Source organism: Calypte anna, chromosome 9, assembly GCF_003957555.1.
Source record: "Calypte anna isolate BGI_N300 chromosome 9, bCalAnn1_v1.p, whole genome shotgun sequence".
NCBI lineage: Eukaryota > Metazoa > Chordata > Aves > Apodiformes > Trochilidae > Calypte > Calypte anna.
The window spans coordinates 21649439-21670480 of NC_044255.1; the positions used below are offsets into that span (position 1 = coordinate 21649439).

At 42.6% G+C, this 21042-nt stretch overlaps 1 protein-coding gene across 1 annotated transcript in view; it reads right to left on the reverse strand.

Annotated features, from left to right (window-relative positions):
- The window catches only part of LOC115598732 (multiple epidermal growth factor-like domains protein 6), a 180929-nt gene that overhangs the window by 31284 nt on the left and 128603 nt on the right, over positions 1–21042 (reverse strand). Inside the window, exons 5-12 of the mRNA XM_030455803.1 lie at positions 19086–19211; positions 12221–12343; positions 9510–9647; positions 7153–7275; positions 6500–6622; positions 5431–5583; positions 2796–2927; positions 301–429 (exon numbers count right to left, since the gene is read on the reverse strand). Of these exons, the coding sequence (XP_030311663.1) occupies positions 301–429; positions 2796–2927; positions 5431–5583; positions 6500–6622; positions 7153–7275; positions 9510–9647; positions 12221–12343; positions 19086–19211 (1047 nt within the window). The remainder of the gene's footprint in view (positions 1–300; positions 430–2795; positions 2928–5430; positions 5584–6499; positions 6623–7152; positions 7276–9509; positions 9648–12220; positions 12344–19085; positions 19212–21042) is intronic.

Genomic DNA, 21042 nt, shown 5'->3' on the forward strand with positions numbered 1-21042 from the left:
GTTTACAAGGAATCCCATGGACAAGACAAGGGGCAAAGGGCACAAGTTGCTCCTGGCAGGATTCTATTTAAGCACAAGAGGAAAATTTTTCACTCTGAGGACAGTCAAACACTGGGAATGGTCTCCTGGGAGAAGTGGTGGATTCCCCCACTTCAGACACTTTGAAGTCTCAGCTCGATGGGGTACTGAGACATCTCCTATGAACAATCATATTAGAATGGTTGGACCAGAGGATCCTTGAGGTCCCTTCCAGTCTGACATTGTAAGAAGGAGGGGGGGGGAGTGTTGGGGCAGCCATACCATCCTGGCAGAGCTGTCCCTGCACTCCAGGGGGGCAGAGGCACTGCCCTGACACCGGCTCGCAGGAGCCTCCGTTCTGGCACTGGCAAACGCTGGCGCAGGCTCTGCCGTAGGTCCCAGGGGAACAAGCTGTGGAGAAAGCAGGGAAGATGGATGTGCCAAGAAATCCTTCCCCTCTGCTAGAGATGAAGTGAGGTAAGACTCCAATCATCCAACTTCAGCAAGGAAAGAGCCCCGTTAGTCAAACAGGCTCTAAACAAAGTCATGTTCTTTTTACCTAAGAGAATACACATCCATCTGTAATTTAATTCATAATTCTAAAAGGACACCTGAATTCACCAAGCTGATGTGAAGCTTACTTAAGTGATGTATCCACATTCTCCCCCTGCACATCCTCCTCCACCACCTAAAGCCTGAGGCTCAAAAGCATTGCCTATAAAATACAAAGCTTAAGAGAATCAGAGCACACTTTTCAATATCTGGAGATACCTATTTTAAATGTTATTTTTTTCCCCTCCCAAATACTATCATAAAAATAACATTGTCTTTTTCTCTTACATTCCACAGATGATCACAGCAGAAATGGACCCACAACTGTACAGGGTTCTTTCCTAAACCCCTTGTTGCTGCAGTGCAAAACAAATCGTGGAATGAAGTCTTGCTCTGCTGTTTGCAGCCTGAGCTCAGTGAGTAAATACAGTTTCTGGAGTCATCTGACTTAACTGACATTTTATCAATGTACATTAAGAAACTTGACATTTCACATCAATTTCCATTTGGCTTCTTTGGTGTGTCATTACAGAAATTTAGTTCCACTTTTCTCAACTATTTAGCTTACCCTAAAATTCATGAACTATGCTGTATACTAAGAAAGCAAGAGAGAAGAGGGAAAGCAATCAGATGTGGCTAATTCATACAGATTATATATTGTATTTATCACTGTCAATGCCTAATTCATCAGACTGCAGGTTTGGCTCAATAACACAGTCCTATTAAAGTTCTTTAAATTCCAGAGGCCAATTCCACCAGATTACATGCACGGATATCTAGTGTAAATAAAGAGCAAAAATCTTATTATTATTTATGAAGTGAACTAAAGACTTTCTAACCTGTCTTCAAATTTTTATAATCTATCCTCAACCACTAGAGCACCATGAATAGAAGTATGAATATCCTAACTTGATAGCTTGAACTGTCTCAGACTAGAAGTGACAATTTTAATCCTTTTTATTCCATATTTTTGCAGCTGTCCCAGTGTTTACAAACCAAACCCACTATCAGTCTCCCAAAATAACCCTGGGAAGACTTCTGGTTTCAATAATTTGCTGGGGTTTCTATATTTCTGTCCTTGTTATGATGCCTCCCAAACAATCTTGATGGTGATTAATGTGAAGACTGCTGTTGATTGATGTTAAGTAACAATTCTTAATCATCTTTTTGTCTCAGCAGCAATAGCACAGACTTTCTGAGCATGGTGGGCCACCACACCACACACCAGAAAATGGAGAGACCCACTCAAATACACTGAGAGGCTGCAGGGGGAGGTCTCAGAAAAGCAACACGAGTGGTGCTGAACTGCAGCTGAAGAACAGTGCATGGGACATCAAGAAATCACTGCTTCATCTTTTCCAGTTGGTTTTGACACATGCTCCTGAACTAAGAACTTTTGCCAAGAGGAAGGGGTAAGAAGAGTTTAAAGCTATTACTAAGGGCACTGACCAACTTGGGAAGAGAATTCTGAAAAATACAATCTCCAGTATTAAAAATCAACCATTACATAAAAATATGTTAATAAGACAAAAAATGATAAGGAAATAAAAATCAAGGTCAAGTTTACAAACACAAGGAGAAAAAACTAAAAAGAGAAAAAAAGGAAGAAAGAAAAGAAGAAAAATGAGAAACAGAAAAAGGAAAAAGAGAGAAAAAGAAAGAAAGAGAAAAGAGAGCAAAAAGAAAAGGAGTAAAAGGGAAAAAGAAAAAAAAAAGAGAAAAAGAGGAAAAAGAGAAAGAGAAAAAAAGAGAAAAGGAGAAAAAGAGAAGAGGCAATGTTTTGAAATACTGTAAAGGAAAAAAATAAGTTTATCATCTCTGTCCACCCAGATTGTCACACCACCTGCCAGGACAGACTTCTGAAAGTCAGTGAGGCAACCTGGGCAGCAGAGCACAGAAGGCAAACCTTGGCACCTTTCAGCAGCAGAGTGAATAAGGACCAAACATCAACACCAATACTTAGGAAGCAAGAATGCACTCACTGCACTGCAACTGGAGGGGAGAGACCTTGCTGTTTGAAGGTTCACTCTGTATCTTGCAGCATCCCTTACAATATCTGTTGAATGTGACACCTTACAAAAAAATTTTGATCCGCTTACGAGGCAGCTGTGCAGCTTAGAAGGCTTTGCTGATAACAACTACACCAGGTTATTCTTATTCCCTACCTCTCTGCAGTGTCATGGCACTAGCACAAAGTCCCCACCTTTCAAACCCCCCATACTCACTCTCATTACAGATAATGCCAGTCCACCCAGGTGAGCACACACAGCCACTGCCTTCTTGGTTACAGCTGCCACCATTCAGACAGTCCTTACAGCTCAGGCTGCAGTCGTTGCCAAAAGTGTTATCCAGGCAAACTGAAGTTTAAAAAAAGGAATAAAAAGTACAGAAGGTTTAATGAGCATCCAGATAAAACACTTCCACAAGCTCTTACCTAACGTTCCAGCTGCACAAGTGTGAAAAAGGAATCTGTACAACATTGCCAGTCTGGAAAAAAAGTATTCATGTTGTTAGCATTAATGTTGCAAATATCAGAGTTATCCCAAAAGATGGTCCCAAAGGGAGATTTCCGACTTTCTCTTCAACTTGTAGAGTCTAAATAAAAGAAAAGCTGGGACTTTAGCTGGAATATACTCCCTTAAATGCTGTAATTCCCCAAAGAACATTTAAACCTACTTTTTATGAGCAAATATTTTGCCTTCAGAAAAAGTGCATTTTGCACCTAATTATTGATAATGTTGTGTATAATTAAAAGTATTTATTGGTAGAGACTCTCCTTTTCTCCTTACCAAGCTCTCCTTTTTGTTATCCTGTTGCAGAAGGTGCTATTTAAGCATAGAGAAGTAGTATTTTTACAACATAGTTCAAACATTACTCTAGGAAAACAAACCATAATACCCATTTATCACTTCCTCTCTTCTTCATGAACATAAAAAAAAAGGGTTAGTCTAGCTAAAAAAAATAAGAAATAAGAAAATGCATTCCTCCCTCACCTTCCCCCAGCCTTTTTACTCCTTTGCACCCAAATACAAGCACAGACATGTGCACCCTCATCTTCTCTCTTTGTGGGGTCTATCCAGAAACATAGATGTGTGTCACTCCCTGCTAAAATATTTCAGTGACATTAAGATCCTATCCACACTGACAGTTTATTGCCTTTGAGGCTTTAAGGCTGTGGCTGGAGGCCTTTTGGAAGGGGATTTTGAACACCACCTGAACAAGGTGGTGGGTGATTTCAGCTAACAGTAAGTTAGCAGACTGGTTGCTTTTCACCAGTAATTTTCAGTGTGAGGCCAGATTTCCTCCAGGTCTCAGCACCCAACTGTTCCTTTTTCTGAAGCTGAACAAATGCCCAAGCTTCCAGAGCAATTCAGAATCCCAGTGCTCCCACTTGGAACAGGTTATAAATTCATACTTCAGGAGAAGAATACAAATTACCATCATGCTTTTATAGTAACAAGTCATTAAATCTACAGAAAATAGTTAATTACTTCCATCAGCTTATTGTTTAAAGATGTATTTTTACAGAGCACAAAGTATGACTGAAAGTATGGGGAATAAATTAATATTTGGGAGGTAAAATAACTTACTGAACCATTAAAAGATTCATTTCTCCAACACCTCTTCCTACAGACCAACACATACTTCAAAGCCTAAGCTTTAGAAAGAGTGGTGCTCAGCTATGACTGATAACACCCAAATTTATCTGGCTAAAAATAAATAAAGCATGCAAAAACTGTTCAATAAATATTTGATTGTGGTTTCTAGGCCTGATAACTTTGCCTGTGGTTATCCCATTTATCAGTTTCCCAATTGGTTATCAGTGTCGTTGAGTCTGTCTGGATGCTGTGCGATTTGGGAGGTCTTAACAGTTTTGTTCATGAAAATAAGTTAATTTTTTATTAAAGCCAATTCCTGATTTTTTTGCCTGTAGGGCACAGTCCTCGGATGAGTAATTAGAGCTCATACAAAAATCACAGGGCATATATAACAAAAATAAGACATTCTACCAGCACTTACTGCACTCATCAGAAAGGAAGCACAGGGCTGCAACACGCACAGCTGGTGAAGTTTCCACCTCCAGGTGGAAAAACTGAAGTCATGCAAAGTCCAGACAGGATGCAAAGCTATTTTGCACCCACTCCTGAGACTGTTTGTCACTGGTTGTGCCAAGCCTTTGACCAGCCTGAGTTCTACATTGATTACTCCATGCTTTTCCTAGTGAACATGCCCAAAGCATCCAAAGGGACCTGAATCTCCAGAGGGGTTGTTTTGGTTTGTTCTTTTTCCCCACAAACAAGAATGCACATATCTTAAGCAAAAATCCCTGCAATTATTATAAAAGGGGCTTGTAAACAGGCACACATGCCCCAACAGCCTCCTTTCCTAGCTCTAGAAGAAAGGCAGCATTTCACAAGGGCTTGCTCCCAGCAGAGCAGCTTTGGTGGATTTTGTGCAACCCCCACAACTCTCTCACCCCCAGGATGAACAAGATCTGTTTGTTGCCTCTGGGGCTCTGCACAGACACCCTGTTTTTCTCTAAAGCCTCCCATCCCTTCCTTGCTGTGCTTCTCACTTTTCCCATCTGCATCCCTCCCCGCTGTACCCAGGCAGCAGCAGCCACAACCAAGAAACCTCCCTGTTCTCCAAACATGTCCCTTTTGGGACAGCACATGTGACAATGCCTCCTCCCTGCTGGCATGGAGGACAGGCAGAGAGCAGGATTGATGCTCATTCCTCCTCTACTCCTCCTGATGGCCTGAGCCCAGCCAGCCCAGCATCACTCTCACCTCAAATCCTTTTTCTAACATTATTTCCCCCATTTGCTCCCATGGCTCAAAGGGAAACCCCTTCACTCACCGACCCTGTGCACCAGAGTGAGTTCTCCTCGAGAGTCTTCATCCTCATAGAGGGAACCAAGAGCATAGTGAAGGAGCTGGGGGGGACCTCTGAACTGCAGCCCTGGAGCCCCAGCAAACCCCGCTGCCTCTTCTGCATCCGCCTCCTCTCCACCTAGGGCTGACACACAAAAATGCCATCAGGGCCTGGCCCCAAGCCTTCCCCCATGACAATTTCATTTGCATTTTATTTTTATTATGCTGGTATAGTTTCCAGCTCCATTCCCATGCAGTCTTCACAGCAGTTGCAGTCAATTCATTTTCTCATCTGTAGCATAAACAGAGTTTTTGCTATCCAAAAGAAAAAAAAAAAAAAAAAAGGTATTTCTCTTTTCTTTCTCTGGAAATAACTCTAGTCCTGGAAAGTCAAAAAAAGAAGATTAACCAAGGACTTTAATTTTCCTAACTTGAAGTTTGAGATTATTTTTAGTTAATGAAGGTCATTACTCTAGCTCTTTTTGGAGATGACAAATATAGAGTGAGGCTGGCTGTCCAATTTATTTTCGGAAAAACTAAAATTTGAGCCTTAAAATGATGGGAAATCAGTTGGCTTTCCTTTTGGAGCTGATTAAATATCAAACTCTGCTAAAACCTGCTTATAAAATTAAGTTCCTAGGCTAAACTCCATACTGGTTACATTGGCAGAAATCCAGAATTACACCACTGATTTAAGTGGAAAACTTGCCTTGGTTCCTCAAGGCAGAATCTGGCTAACTTTTTTCCACAGGATGTTAAACTTCATCAAATAGTGCAAGAAAACTGTAAAAATACTATTTATTTCTAAAACACAAGGTTTTCAAGCATGTCCAGGGGATTTACATGTTCATCTCCCATTAATCTTTGACAGAACTCATTCCTTGAGGATGAACTTGGGATCCATGTGTTGCACATAGCTCTACCCTGAACACATCCAGAGATGGCTCAAGTTGGGGCTCCCAAAATCCCAGGATCTGTGAAAATCTTAGTTTTGAATTCTTATTTTAAATCTATAGGGAATACTTAATGGCCCACAAGATATAAAAATAACTTACTGATGCAGGACTGTCTGTTAACACCAAGCCTGTAACCCTCCTTACATGCACATTCATATGACCCCAGAGAATTCACACAGAAATGGTCACAGTTGCCATTCTCAACAAGACATTCATCCACATCTAGAAAAAAAAAAAGAGACATAAATCATGATTAGATGCAAGTACCTCTGCTTCCAAGCAGTGCACTCTGTGCCTGGATGCATCTGAAAAATTATTCTTGCGAGTAAGAAAACCTGTTTTTCTTAGCACTTTGGGGCTCTCTCTCACTAGTATTAGGGATATTAAAACATTTCAGGGCAACGTAGAATAGATTCTTTCACCTATGTTTTTGTCTCAAGTGAAAACAGCTGCTTCAAGCTGTTAAGCTCAGTTGATCCACTGGTTACTTTGAGGGCTCTTGTTTTGTAGAGTAGTCTTTAACACACATCAAGATGCAAAGTCCACAGAGAGAAGAGGAAAAGTTCCTCTGTGCTGGCTCATCTCCCACAGCTCCCCTTCTCCATGCTGGATACTGCTATATTATCATATTCCAAAGTGGAAATCACACATTTATAAACCTTACCAGCAAAGCTGGCATATGGTGGCTGATTCTGGTTTTAGGGAAATGCCCACAAAGCCCTGGGCTGAGCCCCTGGTACCAGGACACTCACCATCACAGGCACAGCCATCAGCGTTGAGCTGGAACCCCGCTCTGCAGGCGCAGTCGTAGCCACCCGCGTAGTTGATGCAGAACTGGGAGCAGCAGGAATCCCCAGTCTCACACTCGTCCAGCTCTGCAAGGACAGACACAGTCTGGGCTGCTGAAAAGCTCCTGGGCTTTTCAGCATGTGGCTTTCTTTATCTTCCTCTCTTTCACCCACCTGAACCACTGTCTTAATGCTACATGAATACTACCTTCCCCAATGGCAGCCAATCCCCACCATGTCCAGGGAGAGGCATCTTTCCTGCAAGTCTCAGTTACCACCAGGTGATTTAGGAAGCAGACAACTAGGTCTCACCAGCCCACAAGTACCATCTCTTTAACAGAAATCTACAGAATGTTTAGGTTGGAAGAGACCTCCAGTATCATCCAGTCCAACCTTTGACCAACACCATAATCTAACTACTGACCCACGTCCTTAAGGACCAGGTCCAAATGCCTTTTATGTGCCTCCCCAATGCCTGACACCCCTCTCAGTGAAAAAATGTTTCCTAACACCCTGCCTAAACCTCCCCTGGCACAGCTTCCATCCATTTCCTCTGATCCTATCACAGTTTACTAAGGAGAAGATGTTTAACCATTTGCATTTTTTTTTTCTGTTCCATCTTACTCGGTCCAAACTGACTTGTGAAACAAGGCTCTGATCCAACAATGTATTAGCTGGACACCAGCAGCCTGCTAGGTGCAATGATAGCTTTTGATAACCAATTGCCCATTGCCTTATCCTGCCCTGTGTCCATCTGGAAATTGGTGTTGTCAACAGTGCTGCTGTGCTGATTAGATACAAGAATCGAGCTGTTATCTTCTCACTGCAGCCTCTCAGCTGATCTCAGCCCACTGAGCAGGTCGGTGGCCATCAAGGGCCACCTTGTCAATGCTGAGTCTGCAAAAGGCTTTGGAATGTTACCCAGCAGCTGCAGATGGGAAAGGTCAGCATCTCAATTAACCTTGGAAGGAGTACCAACAGTATTAGGAAACACTGACAGGGGAAAGAGGAGAAAGAAAATGTAATTAATCAGTTGAGGTGAGGAGGTCAGCACAAAGATGATTAATGCAGGTTATTTGAACATAGAGTGGTTTCCAGAAATGTCACAAGACGAGCTCCTCTGCAGTCTGTCAGATGATGCCTTGCTCTGGGGTCTAGCAACAGCCCCTTGTCTGTGTAGGAATGCAAAAGTTGCATCCAACCAAAAGATTTTGCCATTAAGAGCAGTTTTTCAAGTCATCAGCCTTGCCAAACCCTTCTCCTGCACTCTCCTTCCCTCACTGTGGCTGGACTAACTGCTTCCCTCTGAAATCTCTACCAGCAGGTCACTGAGCCAAGGTGCAGGCAGAAGGCTGCTCTTCCTCCTCTCATCTCTGCACAAACTGAGACTGTGTAACCCATCCCAGCCCTGAGAGGCTCGGAATCCCAATCTACCTCCCTCACCTTCTTGTCTTTCATTTTTGAAGCTCCATCATCAACCAGCCTTGCAGAACTCAGTGCTTTCTTCCTCCCCTGCACTTTTTTCTGTTTCAAGACCTTTCTCATCTGAAATGCCTCTCATTCACCAGAGCTCCAGCTCTCTAGCTCTCCTCATGTCTAACTAGACTGATCTATGGTGTCTGCCTCTTTTTTTTTCTTTCTTTCCTTTCTCTTCTTGGCTATTCTTAAAATTTTAATGGCACAGTGACAGCAAGTCTAAACCAGAATGAGACAGTTTGCACAGCAAAAGCCATAAACAAAAAAAGTCACATTGTAAAATCGTGTAAGACATGCAGGAATTTCTAAGCACTTCTCTCAAAATAAAACCAAATCTAACTATTGCTTTCACGTCCTAAGTGAGACTTCTCACAGCCAGAAGTGCAACCTCATCACTGAGCAGATCTGATGGAAACAGAGCAACTTCTTTGACACAAAGTGGAGTTTGGGCACGAGGCACTTCAGAACAGCAGTGCTACCGCTCCCAGCCAGAGCTGAGCCTCTCCCCAGCTGGTTAGTGAGGAAAAGAAGGAAAAAAACTCAGGTGAGTGATGCTTGGGCAAGACACAGTGAGATACAGCCAGAGTGATGCATCAAAGTGTCATCTTCCATTTGAGAGGCAGAACTCCTTCCCTTTGTTAATTAATAATCCCAGCAAACACGCAGAGCCAGGCAAGCCGGAGCAGCGGCTGTGACAGCGCCAGAGGACGGTATTAATTAAAACTTGTAGGAGAAAGGCAGGAGATGGGAAGGCATTTCCTTGAGCGACAGCTCTCCTGCAGGCTCCCCTTGCAGAGAGACCCACCACACCTCCTCCCTCCCCCAGTGGAGAGGCTGGGAATTACCTGCACACGTTTTGCCATCCAAATCGAGGCGATAGCCGTCGGGGCAGGAGCAGCGCGGCCCCGCCGCCGTGTGCTGGCAGCGGTGAGAGCAGCCACCGTTGCTGTCCTGGCAGCTGTTGACAATTTCCATCTCGATGCCTTGTGGAGAAACAAATCAAAAAGATGTTAAAAAGCAAGCAGAGAGGGAGAGTCACCGGGGAACAAGGCTGCTGTGTAAAAGCATCCATAGTTCGACAGATTTAGCCGGAAATATAAGCTCAGCTCCGGAGAAGAACTTGTTTTGGAGTGACTGAACTCCAGGTGTTAGTGTCCTCATGTCATAACAGTGGATGCTCTTGACTTTGGCAACATGAAGCCAGCTCACTGTTTCAGCAGTCTGCCTGTTATGGAAGCTTTCATGGGTTTCATGGAATTTTTGCTTTGCTTGAACCAAACAGTGAGCTCTGCCCTTGCCCCGGAGGAGTGGAGCCATCTGAAGGACCCAGATGGTTCCTCTCAACCCAGACTGCTTTGCAAAGAATAGCTTTTAGCTTTGTATGTGAATGGGAAAGAGATGGGTTCTGAAACAGCCACTGAACACAAATGCCTCCAAATGTTCATAGCAGAGGCCTGTCACCAAGCCTGACACCTACCCACAAAGCAAATCTGCAGGTTTTGGCCCTTGGATACCCCTTCAAAGGGCCACACAGGAGCTCCTCTGATGAGACTTTGTACCTCTACAACTAAGACAGTGGGTGGAGTGATGCTGGCAGCTGCCCCCTTCACCCTGAGGGACCCACCCCACCCTCCAGCCCTTGGTTTGCTTGACAGTCCTGGTAGCATTTCAATAGGTCCAGTGGAAACCTTCCTAGAGGAAAGGGAACATCTGTCCATCTCATTCCCACCAAGGTACTTCATTAAATAATTTCTTCAGGATGAAAAGAGTTCAGTTATCAAGTTTCTCTCAAAGAAATACCTGAATTGTCTTCTTACAGAGCTATTTAGAGAGGAACTTGTTGCAGAAGAACTTAGAAACCTCTTCCCTAGTAAAGGAGCCATCCTACTTCCAGAAACAGCCCAGCTCAGAGTGATGCCATCAGATCTGGTACACAAGGATGGTATTTCCTCACTGCTGCAGCTCATGGACAAATCTGTGTCAGTGGCTCTGATCCTATCACTTCTTGTGTCCCCAGGGAGAAATCTGACTGCCAACAAATAATGCAAGTCTAGATTCCAGGGGGTATAAATGAGGAGAACATAGATCAGGGGCTACATCTCCTGCCTGGTATGACTGCTTGCACCAGAGAGAAGAAATATTGTCTCCTGTCCAACGTGTTAAGATGGGATCTAGGAAATTCAGCAATCAAACAGAGAATCTGACTTCCTCATCATTTATTGTGTCTCAGTTCTTAATCAGTAAAACTGGGACAGCAGCTCTTCCCCATGCCACTGGGGAAATGAAAAAAATAAACAAAGATTGTAAATTGCTCAAACACTGGGATAATCCTGATCATAAATATATGCAGAATGTTTTTTATTTTTATTGTTTGCTCTGTAATATTGTACACCAGGCACAGAGATTCACCACCCCCAGAGATTTGCTGAGTGTAAGAGAAAAAATATTATCAGAAAATCACTGTGAAATCTAAGTGGTCTAAATAACTTCCTTATACTCATAACAGATCATTTCGTACCTAGATATTAATTGCATTTCCTCTGCCATTGCACTACTCACAGTTGCCCATCACCCATGAAATAATTCTCCAGGATGTCTCTCCTGTAATTGGTTTTTGGTTTTAATGTATGTTAATGCTTTGAAACTGATTTTCACCCTTATTAAGTATTTCTTACACATACATTCTTAAAGAAAGCATTCATTCTCTGGCATGCAGCATATTTTCCTAAGGAAATTCTGCTGAAAGTTCATGCACAGTATTATTAAGATTGAATGATCTTTGCCCATCTCTTTGCTGGAACAGGTCATGCTTTGTCTGCATTCCAGTGAGCTTATGTTAGGTCCATAATAACACCAACTTTTCTACATCACCTCCTTTATTAACCTAAATTTGCCTTCAGGGACAGCCCAGGGATCACCTATCAGCTCACAGTGCTTGGAAGTCTGTCCCCTTCTCAAGAACAGCAGTGTGGATTAAAAAACCCTGCTGGCAAGAGGGAAGTATGTGAGGGAAGACAACATGGCTCAGCATCATTTTAGTCTGGGAAATTTTAGTTGTTCAAATATTTTTTGCATCCCCAATTGTGCTTATTTCTCTCCCCCTCCCCCCACCCCCATGAATTCTCTACTTAACATGGTCAGTAAACTCAGGAGAAAAATAAGGAAACCTGGACAGATAAAGGCAAGAGCAGATCATCATGTTGGTTTTGTTTTGCATCAGATTCAGCAGATAAATAATACTGGGAGGAGGAGGGCAGGAATGAATACATTCCATGGAACAGCAGTATTTTGGTAGCTCTGCAATAGAATTCACCAGACTCTGTAGATAAACTAACAGGGCTATTTGCTCTTTGAAATGCAGTAATTAAGGTCTGAATACAGGCTTAGGAATGTATCAACCTGCAAAACCAGCAGAAGATGAAGGAAATAGTATTAAGCTTGAGCTTTTGCACGCATTTATTTTGCTGGGAGTGCTAATCCAACTGCATTAAAACTGAAGCATAGCAGTTTGCAGATAAGATGTCCTGAAATGCATAGCTGTGAAAGAGTCACTTACGGTAGCACTGCTTTCCATCAGCCCCCAGCTCAAAACCAGGATTACAGACACAGGTGAAGGATCCCAGAGTGTTCACACAGCGATGAGCACACCTGGCTCTCCCTTCTGCACACTCATCAATGTCTAAAAAAGCAGAGGAAAAAGGCAGAGGCATTCATTAGGATATTGAAATAAAAAATAATATTGCTTTCCATGCACATGGCCGTATTTCCAAGCATCCACTGAAATGAGCATCCTGATGTCAGTCTACAAATGACAGTGTTTTATGAATGCAGGAACAGCAAACTCACAACATCATTCTGCAAGACCAGCTTTTTTTCTAACCATAGCTGATATTGAACTTTTCAACATGAATATTTACAATATCAGACTTCATATTTGTAGTATCAGCCAAAGTAGCTTGTCTATTATTCCAACAACATAAGCAAAAAAAAAAAAAAAAAAAAAAAAAAAAAAAAAAAAAAAGCACCATATGAAGAACTCAGAAAAAAATTCCTGTCTCCCAATACCCTAAAATTATCACAGACATTACTTTTAAATTAGTAGAGCAGGAAATATCTAATTATTTCCTGACTGTCAAATGATTTGGATTAAGTGGTGTCTGGGTCTCTGCAGGTATGATGGAGGCAGATCCTCTGTGTCACATCCCTGAATCCTGCAGCCTCTTCTAGAGAAGCCCAGCAGGGAGGCAGCAGCTCCTAGAATCAGGAGTTTCACCCCACCTGTATAACAGAAAAAAGGTGAAGAGCTGTACATGGGGGGGACAATTCTTCACCCAGTCCTCTGCCAAGGTAGGCTGCTCCTCAGCTTTACACTCCCTAGCCTGTATTTTGAAGTTAACTGGCAACAAAGGCATCCATCTTCCTAAAATCTCAGCAGAGCATGAAAATATTCTTAAGGAATAATTACCAAAAGAAAAAAAAAAAAAAGCAAAGTAAAAACTTGTACTAAATACTGGTGCTGTGGAGCACAGCTGCAGGCAACACCAACCTCTATGCAAAGATTGGCTTTTTCTTGCAACCCCCTAACCCACCTCCTGCTCCTTCCCTTGTTCTGACATTTTGCTTGCAAAATAAAGATACGTTGTTGCCCTGATCCTGAGTCTTGCACACAGGAGAGAGCAGCCCGGTGTGCAGCTCCTCACCTTTTCACCACAGCAAACCACTTGCTGACAGGTTTCTTTCTCCATATGAGCTGTGATCAGTGTCAGTACTCATAGTCCCTTAGACTTGAACACAAGCAGCTTTATACATGCAATCAGCCTGGTTGCAAAAAGATGCCCCAGGCAGTGCAACCACCACACATCGACTCATGAAAATTTCAGGATAAATGACAGCTTCTCTGAAGCAGCAATGTGAGTAGCTGCTGTGCAGAATCAAATTGGGCTATTTCTCCTTTTTCTGTAATTATCTGGCATTTTGCAAGCAGACTGTGTTGGCAAATGTTGTAAATGTTCCTCTCTCTGTTTTTCTGCTTTTTCATATAGAAAAAAACCCCAAAACCAAAACTGAACCACAGCCACTATTCTCTGTATCTTGTAAATAAAGCCAATAGCCCAAGTATGACACTAGAGTTGCCCTCTGCCTCCTTCTAGCTTGGTTGCCAAAGAGTCAAATATCAGCTTGAATTTTGCAAAAGCCATTGAATAATTTCTAGAAGGAAAAAAAATAATTGTACATCCATGTTAAGACATGATGCTTAAGGACTCAAAAGAGTGTTGCCGTGAGGTCAGAGAGAAAATTTATTCCAACATGTAACATTTCATGTTACCTAGTGCTTCAGTTTATACATAAATTAACAGAATTGTCAGTGTGTGTCAGAGTAACATGCTGACCCCAGAATTAAACCCACTGCTGTTTCCATCTACTAATCACTGGGGAAGTGTCTACACTACCTAAAAACACTCTTGCTTTTTCAGTAACCTTGCTCATGAGTAATCCCAGTAAGAGGGGAATCAACTGAGCTGTGCAATGCTACTCACAGAAAGACTTACAGGAAACTGAGTGAAATACTCAGGGTAGGAAGAAAGCTTTTGCCAACACTCAGTAGTCTGTGGAGATAAGACAATTTCAGTACTGGCAAAACTTTGACCAGGTTTCCAAAAGGAGGAGTTTAAAATGTCTGAATACATACCTGGATCCAGACAATGCTGTAAAAGTCCATAAATACTTTTTACTTCATAAAACTGATAAACTATCCAGCTCTCAAGTATCAGATTGAAAGAGAAAAGTAGGTATTTTGGTCTCTAATTTTCCCAAATTTCAGGTCAGAAATGCTTTAGATCCTTTTGAAAATCACAGACTAAATTCAGGACTTTGGAATTCAACTTTTTGAGCTCAGTGCTTTGGAAATCATACACTTCATGGTTTCTTCCTTCACAGTAGTTTCTCTATTAATATGGAAACAGTTCTCCAGCTAAAAAGCCCTTTGAATTCTAAATAGGTTTTCATGACCTGGTTGAGAGTTACTTGAACCAATTTTCCAGGATCTGTATCTGGGGCATTATTTTAAAGGGACCCTACAAGAGTAACACTACTGCACCTACAAATCCAGTTGCTAGAAAGCAGGATTTAAGGAACCACAGAGCAAGCTGCATTATTAAAATGGTCCTTTGAGACTGTCAGCTGACACAAATATCACAGAGAGAAATGCTGGTTCAAAGCACATCTGCATATTTGTGTCCCAAACTCCATTAAAGCCCAGTAAGTCAGAGCACTGATTAATAACTTTCTTCCCAACACACAGTCTACAGCTTCTAAACTAAACAGGATTTTTTTTTTCCTGTAGAAAGATAATACCCTGGATGACACTTGCATTTTGCAACTCCTCTCTCATTTTGACACATTTGTGAGCACCCTCCACTCCTGCTTCTGCAGGAGTCTATCACTGAAACCAATTAGAGAGCACTTTCAACTCAAAGGTCATGTTTTTGCCTGAAAACAGTCTTACCTGCCATTGTTACAACTTAGGTGGAAGATTACTGTAGCTGTAAGAGATTAGTCTGAAAAAAAAATAAAAAATAAAAAACCAGACAGATTTTGATGTATAGTAAAGCTGTTGTTTTTCTGTGTGCTGTTTTCTCTCTTGCTGGACAGGAGAGAGCCAAAAACACTTTAAGCAGTGGGAAACTGAGCTCATTTTACACCTTGGAAGTAGGACAAGAACAGTACATTTTATTCTTCTTTTTCCATAGCTGAGCAGATCTCAAGAGTTGCTCTAAACAATAGCAATTAGCACTGCAATATGTGTGAACCCATAAACACATAAAACAGTGGAGTTTGCCATGGAACAATGTCTATTTTAAAAGACACTGGAGGAAATCAGTGCTGAAGAGCCCCAAAAGACCTCCTTCAGTCTAAAAACATATGCTGTTCATGTAGCACATCAGAGCTTTTTATTCTTGTTTTGAGTAACACACCATTTTTCAAGGGGAAGCTGCTCTGAGAGGCAAGTACTTAAAAACACTACGTTAAAAGTCTCTGCAGAAGTCCTCACCTCAAAAATCTCACTGTCTTTTATGGGTTTATTTTAGGAACATATACCTGCTGGAAGCATACTGATGTATTTGCCCAAATAAAGACCTCTTAGGACTGTTGGGATATTTCTGATTTGAGTGCAGAGACAAGAGTTTTCTCTGTCCAAAATCTGATGGTCAGCACAAGGTGTAGGTTTCAGTGTGGAGTACTAATTACCTGAACAAGCTGGTGAGTAACATTTGAGTAGGGAAATTTGGAGGATACCTCTGAAAGTGTGTTCCCTAGAGTTCTTCTTAGTTTCAAATAAACCTTTATAAAAGCTAAGCCTCTTTCCTTATAATACAACTTTTAATTCAGTTTTAGATTTTTACTAATTATTGTCTGATTTGAGACCTTCAACCAGTATTCCTCACTTGCCTTCAGCCCATCTTCTTCACTGGCCATTTCAAGCTCTACAGAAGCCAAGTTCTGCTGGGACAGAAGGAAACTCAGCAGCACTGGCAGTGGAGTTTCAGTAACCCTGTGGAAAGGTTGAATGTCTTTTCCTCTAGACCTTGCTGCTTGGCTCTTTCAGTAGCTAACCAGATACATAGAGAGTTATGCAGAAGGAAACAAGAGAGTAAGACCTCTATTTTATACAGGTATATTTCAAGGTGAAGTAGCTTTTCATATTCTCCAATTTTCATTTCTGTGTTAACAGTGGCATTTTCTGTACACCCTGAATTCCCTTGTTTAACCTCCTGGCATCTCAAGAACAGAACCATACAAGTTTGCAGGCTTAGAGCTGGACCTGACAGTATAAAAAAAACCCTAAAAAAATAGTGTTAAGGATGCAGAACTGAAATTTTCTGTTGCACTTTCAACAGGTTTCCAGGGGACAGAAGCACTTCATCCTATGTGACACCTTTGAGGCTGACAACTTGGCTCTGCAGTTCAACCATTTGCTGTCTACAAAGGTTGTAGCTTCAAGCAAGAATTTGTTCCTTGATGACAGGAAATACTGAGATATGTGCTGATTCTTCTTCTATTTGGACAAATTAAATGAAATCACTATCAAACAGTACCTGTTAAATATGCATAGTACAAAGGTTTTCAGAGCATCTGAGCCTTTGATTTGAGCATGATTACAATATAGAGTAAAACTTGTAATAAACTGGGACATGAAAACAAGCAAACAACAAATAATAGGGTAGATGTTAGTAAGTACAGTAATTTGAACAAAGATTGCAGCCTTGCAACCTTAGAGAAGATAACAGTTTGCAAAGGGAAGATCTTCAGCAGATAAGGCAACCACAGTTTGACTTGCATACCACTGACATATCTCTTTTTTCCTGTAACAGACAGGTTTCAGGAAAAGCTAAAAATAACTCTTTAGTGCTCTTTTTCCTGCACATTTGGCTCTTATTATTCATCTCAATTCCTTTAGTGGATAAGAGACTCCATCCTACAAATCTCTATTCCAAGCTGTTTAACAGTATGGCAAAAATTCCCAATTGCTGAAGACTGCACCACCCTGCTGCCACCATTCCTGGTTGTTTCTGCATGGCCTTTCAGGGCTAGAGGATGCAGCACAGGCTCCCAAGGAGCCAGCAGGGATGACTCCACACTCACAGCACAACCAGACAGCCTCATGATGCTGTAGATTCTCCATCCAACCTAGCACTACAGCAGCCATCCTTACTGGATGGATATTAAAAGCAGCCAGGCTCACCTCCTCCCACCTTCTCTGCTTCAAACATCTATAACTGCCAACCCAAATGGCCACTTAATGCTCATTTTCTCCTGTAAAAATCCTGTCCATCAGATTAATGAGCACTTTTCTCTCCCAGGTGTTTATTTGCTAAACGTCACCTTTCCTGGTGCTTATTTTCCCAGCTGAGCTTCCCTTCTAAGACAGATTCTCCTCCCTCTGACCCCAGCTGTCCTCCTGGAGGGAGGATTTCCACCACCCTGAGCTCAGATAACCAGGCACACCATGTGAACTCCAGATAAGGTCTCACTCTCAGGCAAAACTCACCTCACCACTTCCCCACACTGAGGAGGAGAAATTCCTCAGTGGCTGGTGAGGAGCTGCTGTCTTCAGTAGGTGGCTGACCCTCCTCAGCCTCATGGTGGGAAGGAGCAAATGCCCATAGTGGCTGGAATGCTGGCAAGAACCCAGGGGACCAACTCATGTTGCTGCTAGAGCCAGAATGCAAAGTGGCCCATGATGGTTTTAACTGCTCCATGACTTCCCAAGGGACAACTCCCACCCAATGAGGCACTGCCACACTCAGACCCTGCCAAGACAACCTCTGTGCCACCACAACACCATAAAAAAACACTAAAAAGCTTTATGCAGGGGCTTGCACACTCAGCTGGCTTGGCCAAGGACATCTTGAGCAGCAGAGGCAGTGGAGGAGCCACAGGAGGCTTGGAAACAGGCTGGAGAACAGCAGAAGAAGGTCTCTGATTCCCTCTCCCCACTACAGCTCCCTTTTTCCAACTCTTTCTGTCAATTTCAGGGACAAAACATGGCCACCCCATGAGGGATGGAGGAGGGAGCTGGCTGAGGATGCTCACTGAAGCACAGCGTGTGCCATCTCTGTGGAGGGCAGGAGTTGGGAAGGCCAACACCAAAAGCCAAGTGCTGGTTGCACACAGCCTGAGTTGGAAGCAAGCTGAACAGCAGGATTTACTTACACTTTATACACAGCATATAAAACCTCTGAGCAGAAGAGGAGCCATATGGAAACGGTTTTGTGACAGGAATTTCAGCTCAATAAATCCATAAATTTGGCCCTATCTTTCTCTGGCATGCTCAAGGGTACCATGTGTGTGCATTTACGTTGGGGAAGGGGGGGGGAGGTGATCTTAAAAACTGATGAATATGTTAAGATATATGATAAATTAAAAAGAAAATTAAAAAAAAAATCCAACAATCAAACCCAAAGGTAGCATTTCTATTCTGCTTGTGAGACTGTTTGCTTAGAAACCTGGAGGGGAGGATGAATGAATCAGACTGTGATTAGGAGCAATAGAAGCCAAAAGCAGATAAAGAAAAGGCTTCATGCAGAATAAAATGTGTTCTACAGGCCAACTCTAAATATGACTCGGTGAGTAATAAAATGTTAGAATTAAAACATGATTAAGTTCCTAACCTATGTCATCACTGTCAGTGTGCAACAAACAGCCAGGAGTCTCTGAAGCCAAAATCCTGTTGAAAGTTGCAAACCAAGGTGAACTTCACATCTCAAATGTGTCACTTTAATCCTGTGCATAAGTGATTCCTAACACTGCTTTTGGCAAGCAGGGTGAAATATGAATGAGTACAGTGACCTGAAGCACTGCCCTGGGGGCTTTGAAATTGCCTTTAATGTGTGTCTCTAGGCAGGTAGCACGGGACTTACCTTCACAGGATTTGGCATCCCTCTTCAGCTGGTAGCCTGGCTGGCACTGGCACTTGTATTGGTCTTCACCAAGCTGAACACACTCCTGCTCACAGCCCCCATTGTTAACACTGCAGGGATTGACAGCTGGAGCCAAAGAAACATTGAAGGAACACATGTCAACAACCCAAGAAACTTATTTCCTATTTTAAAATACACAAAATGACAGTAAAAATAGGCAAACCTTGCAGAACAGCTTTCCTAAATGCACCTGTCCCCCATCCCCTGTGTGATTGCTCTCCCTTGTATTCATGGTGCTTGTTTGACACAGCATCTCACGTTGGTGAAAGCCACTGATTCCAGGGAGAGGCAGGTGAGATCTAAGAGCTGCAATGCTGACTGAAGTACAGCCAACCTTTGATCTTACAGCAGCAAAGCACTTGAGAATCCGCTGAAGTAAGGAGAGGGGAAGAAAGAGCTGCCCCACTGGCACTTGCCCATTGGGTTTTTCTGTCCCTGCTGATTGATTTAAAAAAAAAAAAAAAAAAAAATTGTCTTTCAGGCTGATTTCCTCATGAAAAGGAAGCTGCAAATGACAGGAGACACAAGCTGGGCAGGACAGACATATAAAGTAAACCACAAGGAAAAAGAGGCTCTTTAGTGCTTCTCTAAAGATGCTCCTTCTTTTGACCAGGCAAATTAATATTCTTTTTTTGTCCAATGTATATCTCAGGCCTCTGGAGAAACATTTCTCCTCCTGCCAAACTACATTATCACACACCCACACCTATTCGCACGCTGCATCTAAAAATCAGACGGATGGTTTGAACCTGTTATTGTGCTGCACGTATGGAAGTGTGAGTGTCTGCATGACTGCAGCTATATATATTTCAACAGCAGGGATGGATTATGTTCTCCATGAGCATGGAAGTTGCCATGGAAGGCATGAAACTCCGGGCCCAATGAAGTTAGCAAAGAGCTCTGAGATTTGCTTTGGGAATATCAATCGTAATTCATTTATCTGTAACAGACATGAAGACACTGTTAACCACAAATGCTGCTGTAGGATGCACTTCACCCTATGCTAACAATTAGCAAATAGTTTGTGCATCCAAATCTGTGTTAAAAAGATGAAAAGGAAAGCAATTTTTTACATTATCATGGATGCATACACAGCAGTAGCCAGGAAGGTCCTCGCTGCACGTTGGACCTGACCCTGGCTTCTCATCTCCACCTGAGTCTGCAAAGCTCCTGCCTGCTTATCCATGTAACTCAAAAGCAGCTCAATTTCCACACAGGAAAGGAGAGAGCAGACCTGACACACTCAAAGCATCCTGCTGGCTGCACGTTTGTATCCAAAGACCTGTTTTTCAGCAAGAATATTCAAATAAGATGAAAATATTTCAGAAGATGGAAAAAAAAAAAAAAAAAAAAGGCTTAAATTGTCTCCAAGCGACAGAATAATACATCTAGGTTTTTAAAATTGCCATTTTCTCTCCCTCCTTCTCTGGGCATAAGCCAGTTTGAATGTAAGGGGGGGAGAGATGAGAAGCAAGCTGCCATAACCAAGAATTTGGGAGGATTTGAAGCCAGAGGGGGACGGGCATCAACTCCCACCCTGGGAGCTCACTCTGTCGGGGCCACGCAGCCTGGCTTGGCATGGGGGGGCCAGGGATTTCTGCCTTCAGCACTCCTGCTGCAGAGGCATCGTGCAGGCTACATGAGAAGAGGTGCCAGACTGAAGGAGAAAGAGCTGGCAGGGATGGAATGGGATGAGTTTTGTGCTCGTGCTGCCAGGCACCGGCGCCACGTCTTTGATCAGCACAAGGGAGAGACTCGGTGTGTCACCAGGCTGATGTCACCTCTTGGTAAAAGGGGGGGTTGTGGCTGGAGGTCTGAGCACGTGCAGGGGGCTTGGGTAGAAACAGAGCAGAGTCTCTGCTTTTAAAGATTTCTTCTTGAAATTTTTTCTTGAAAT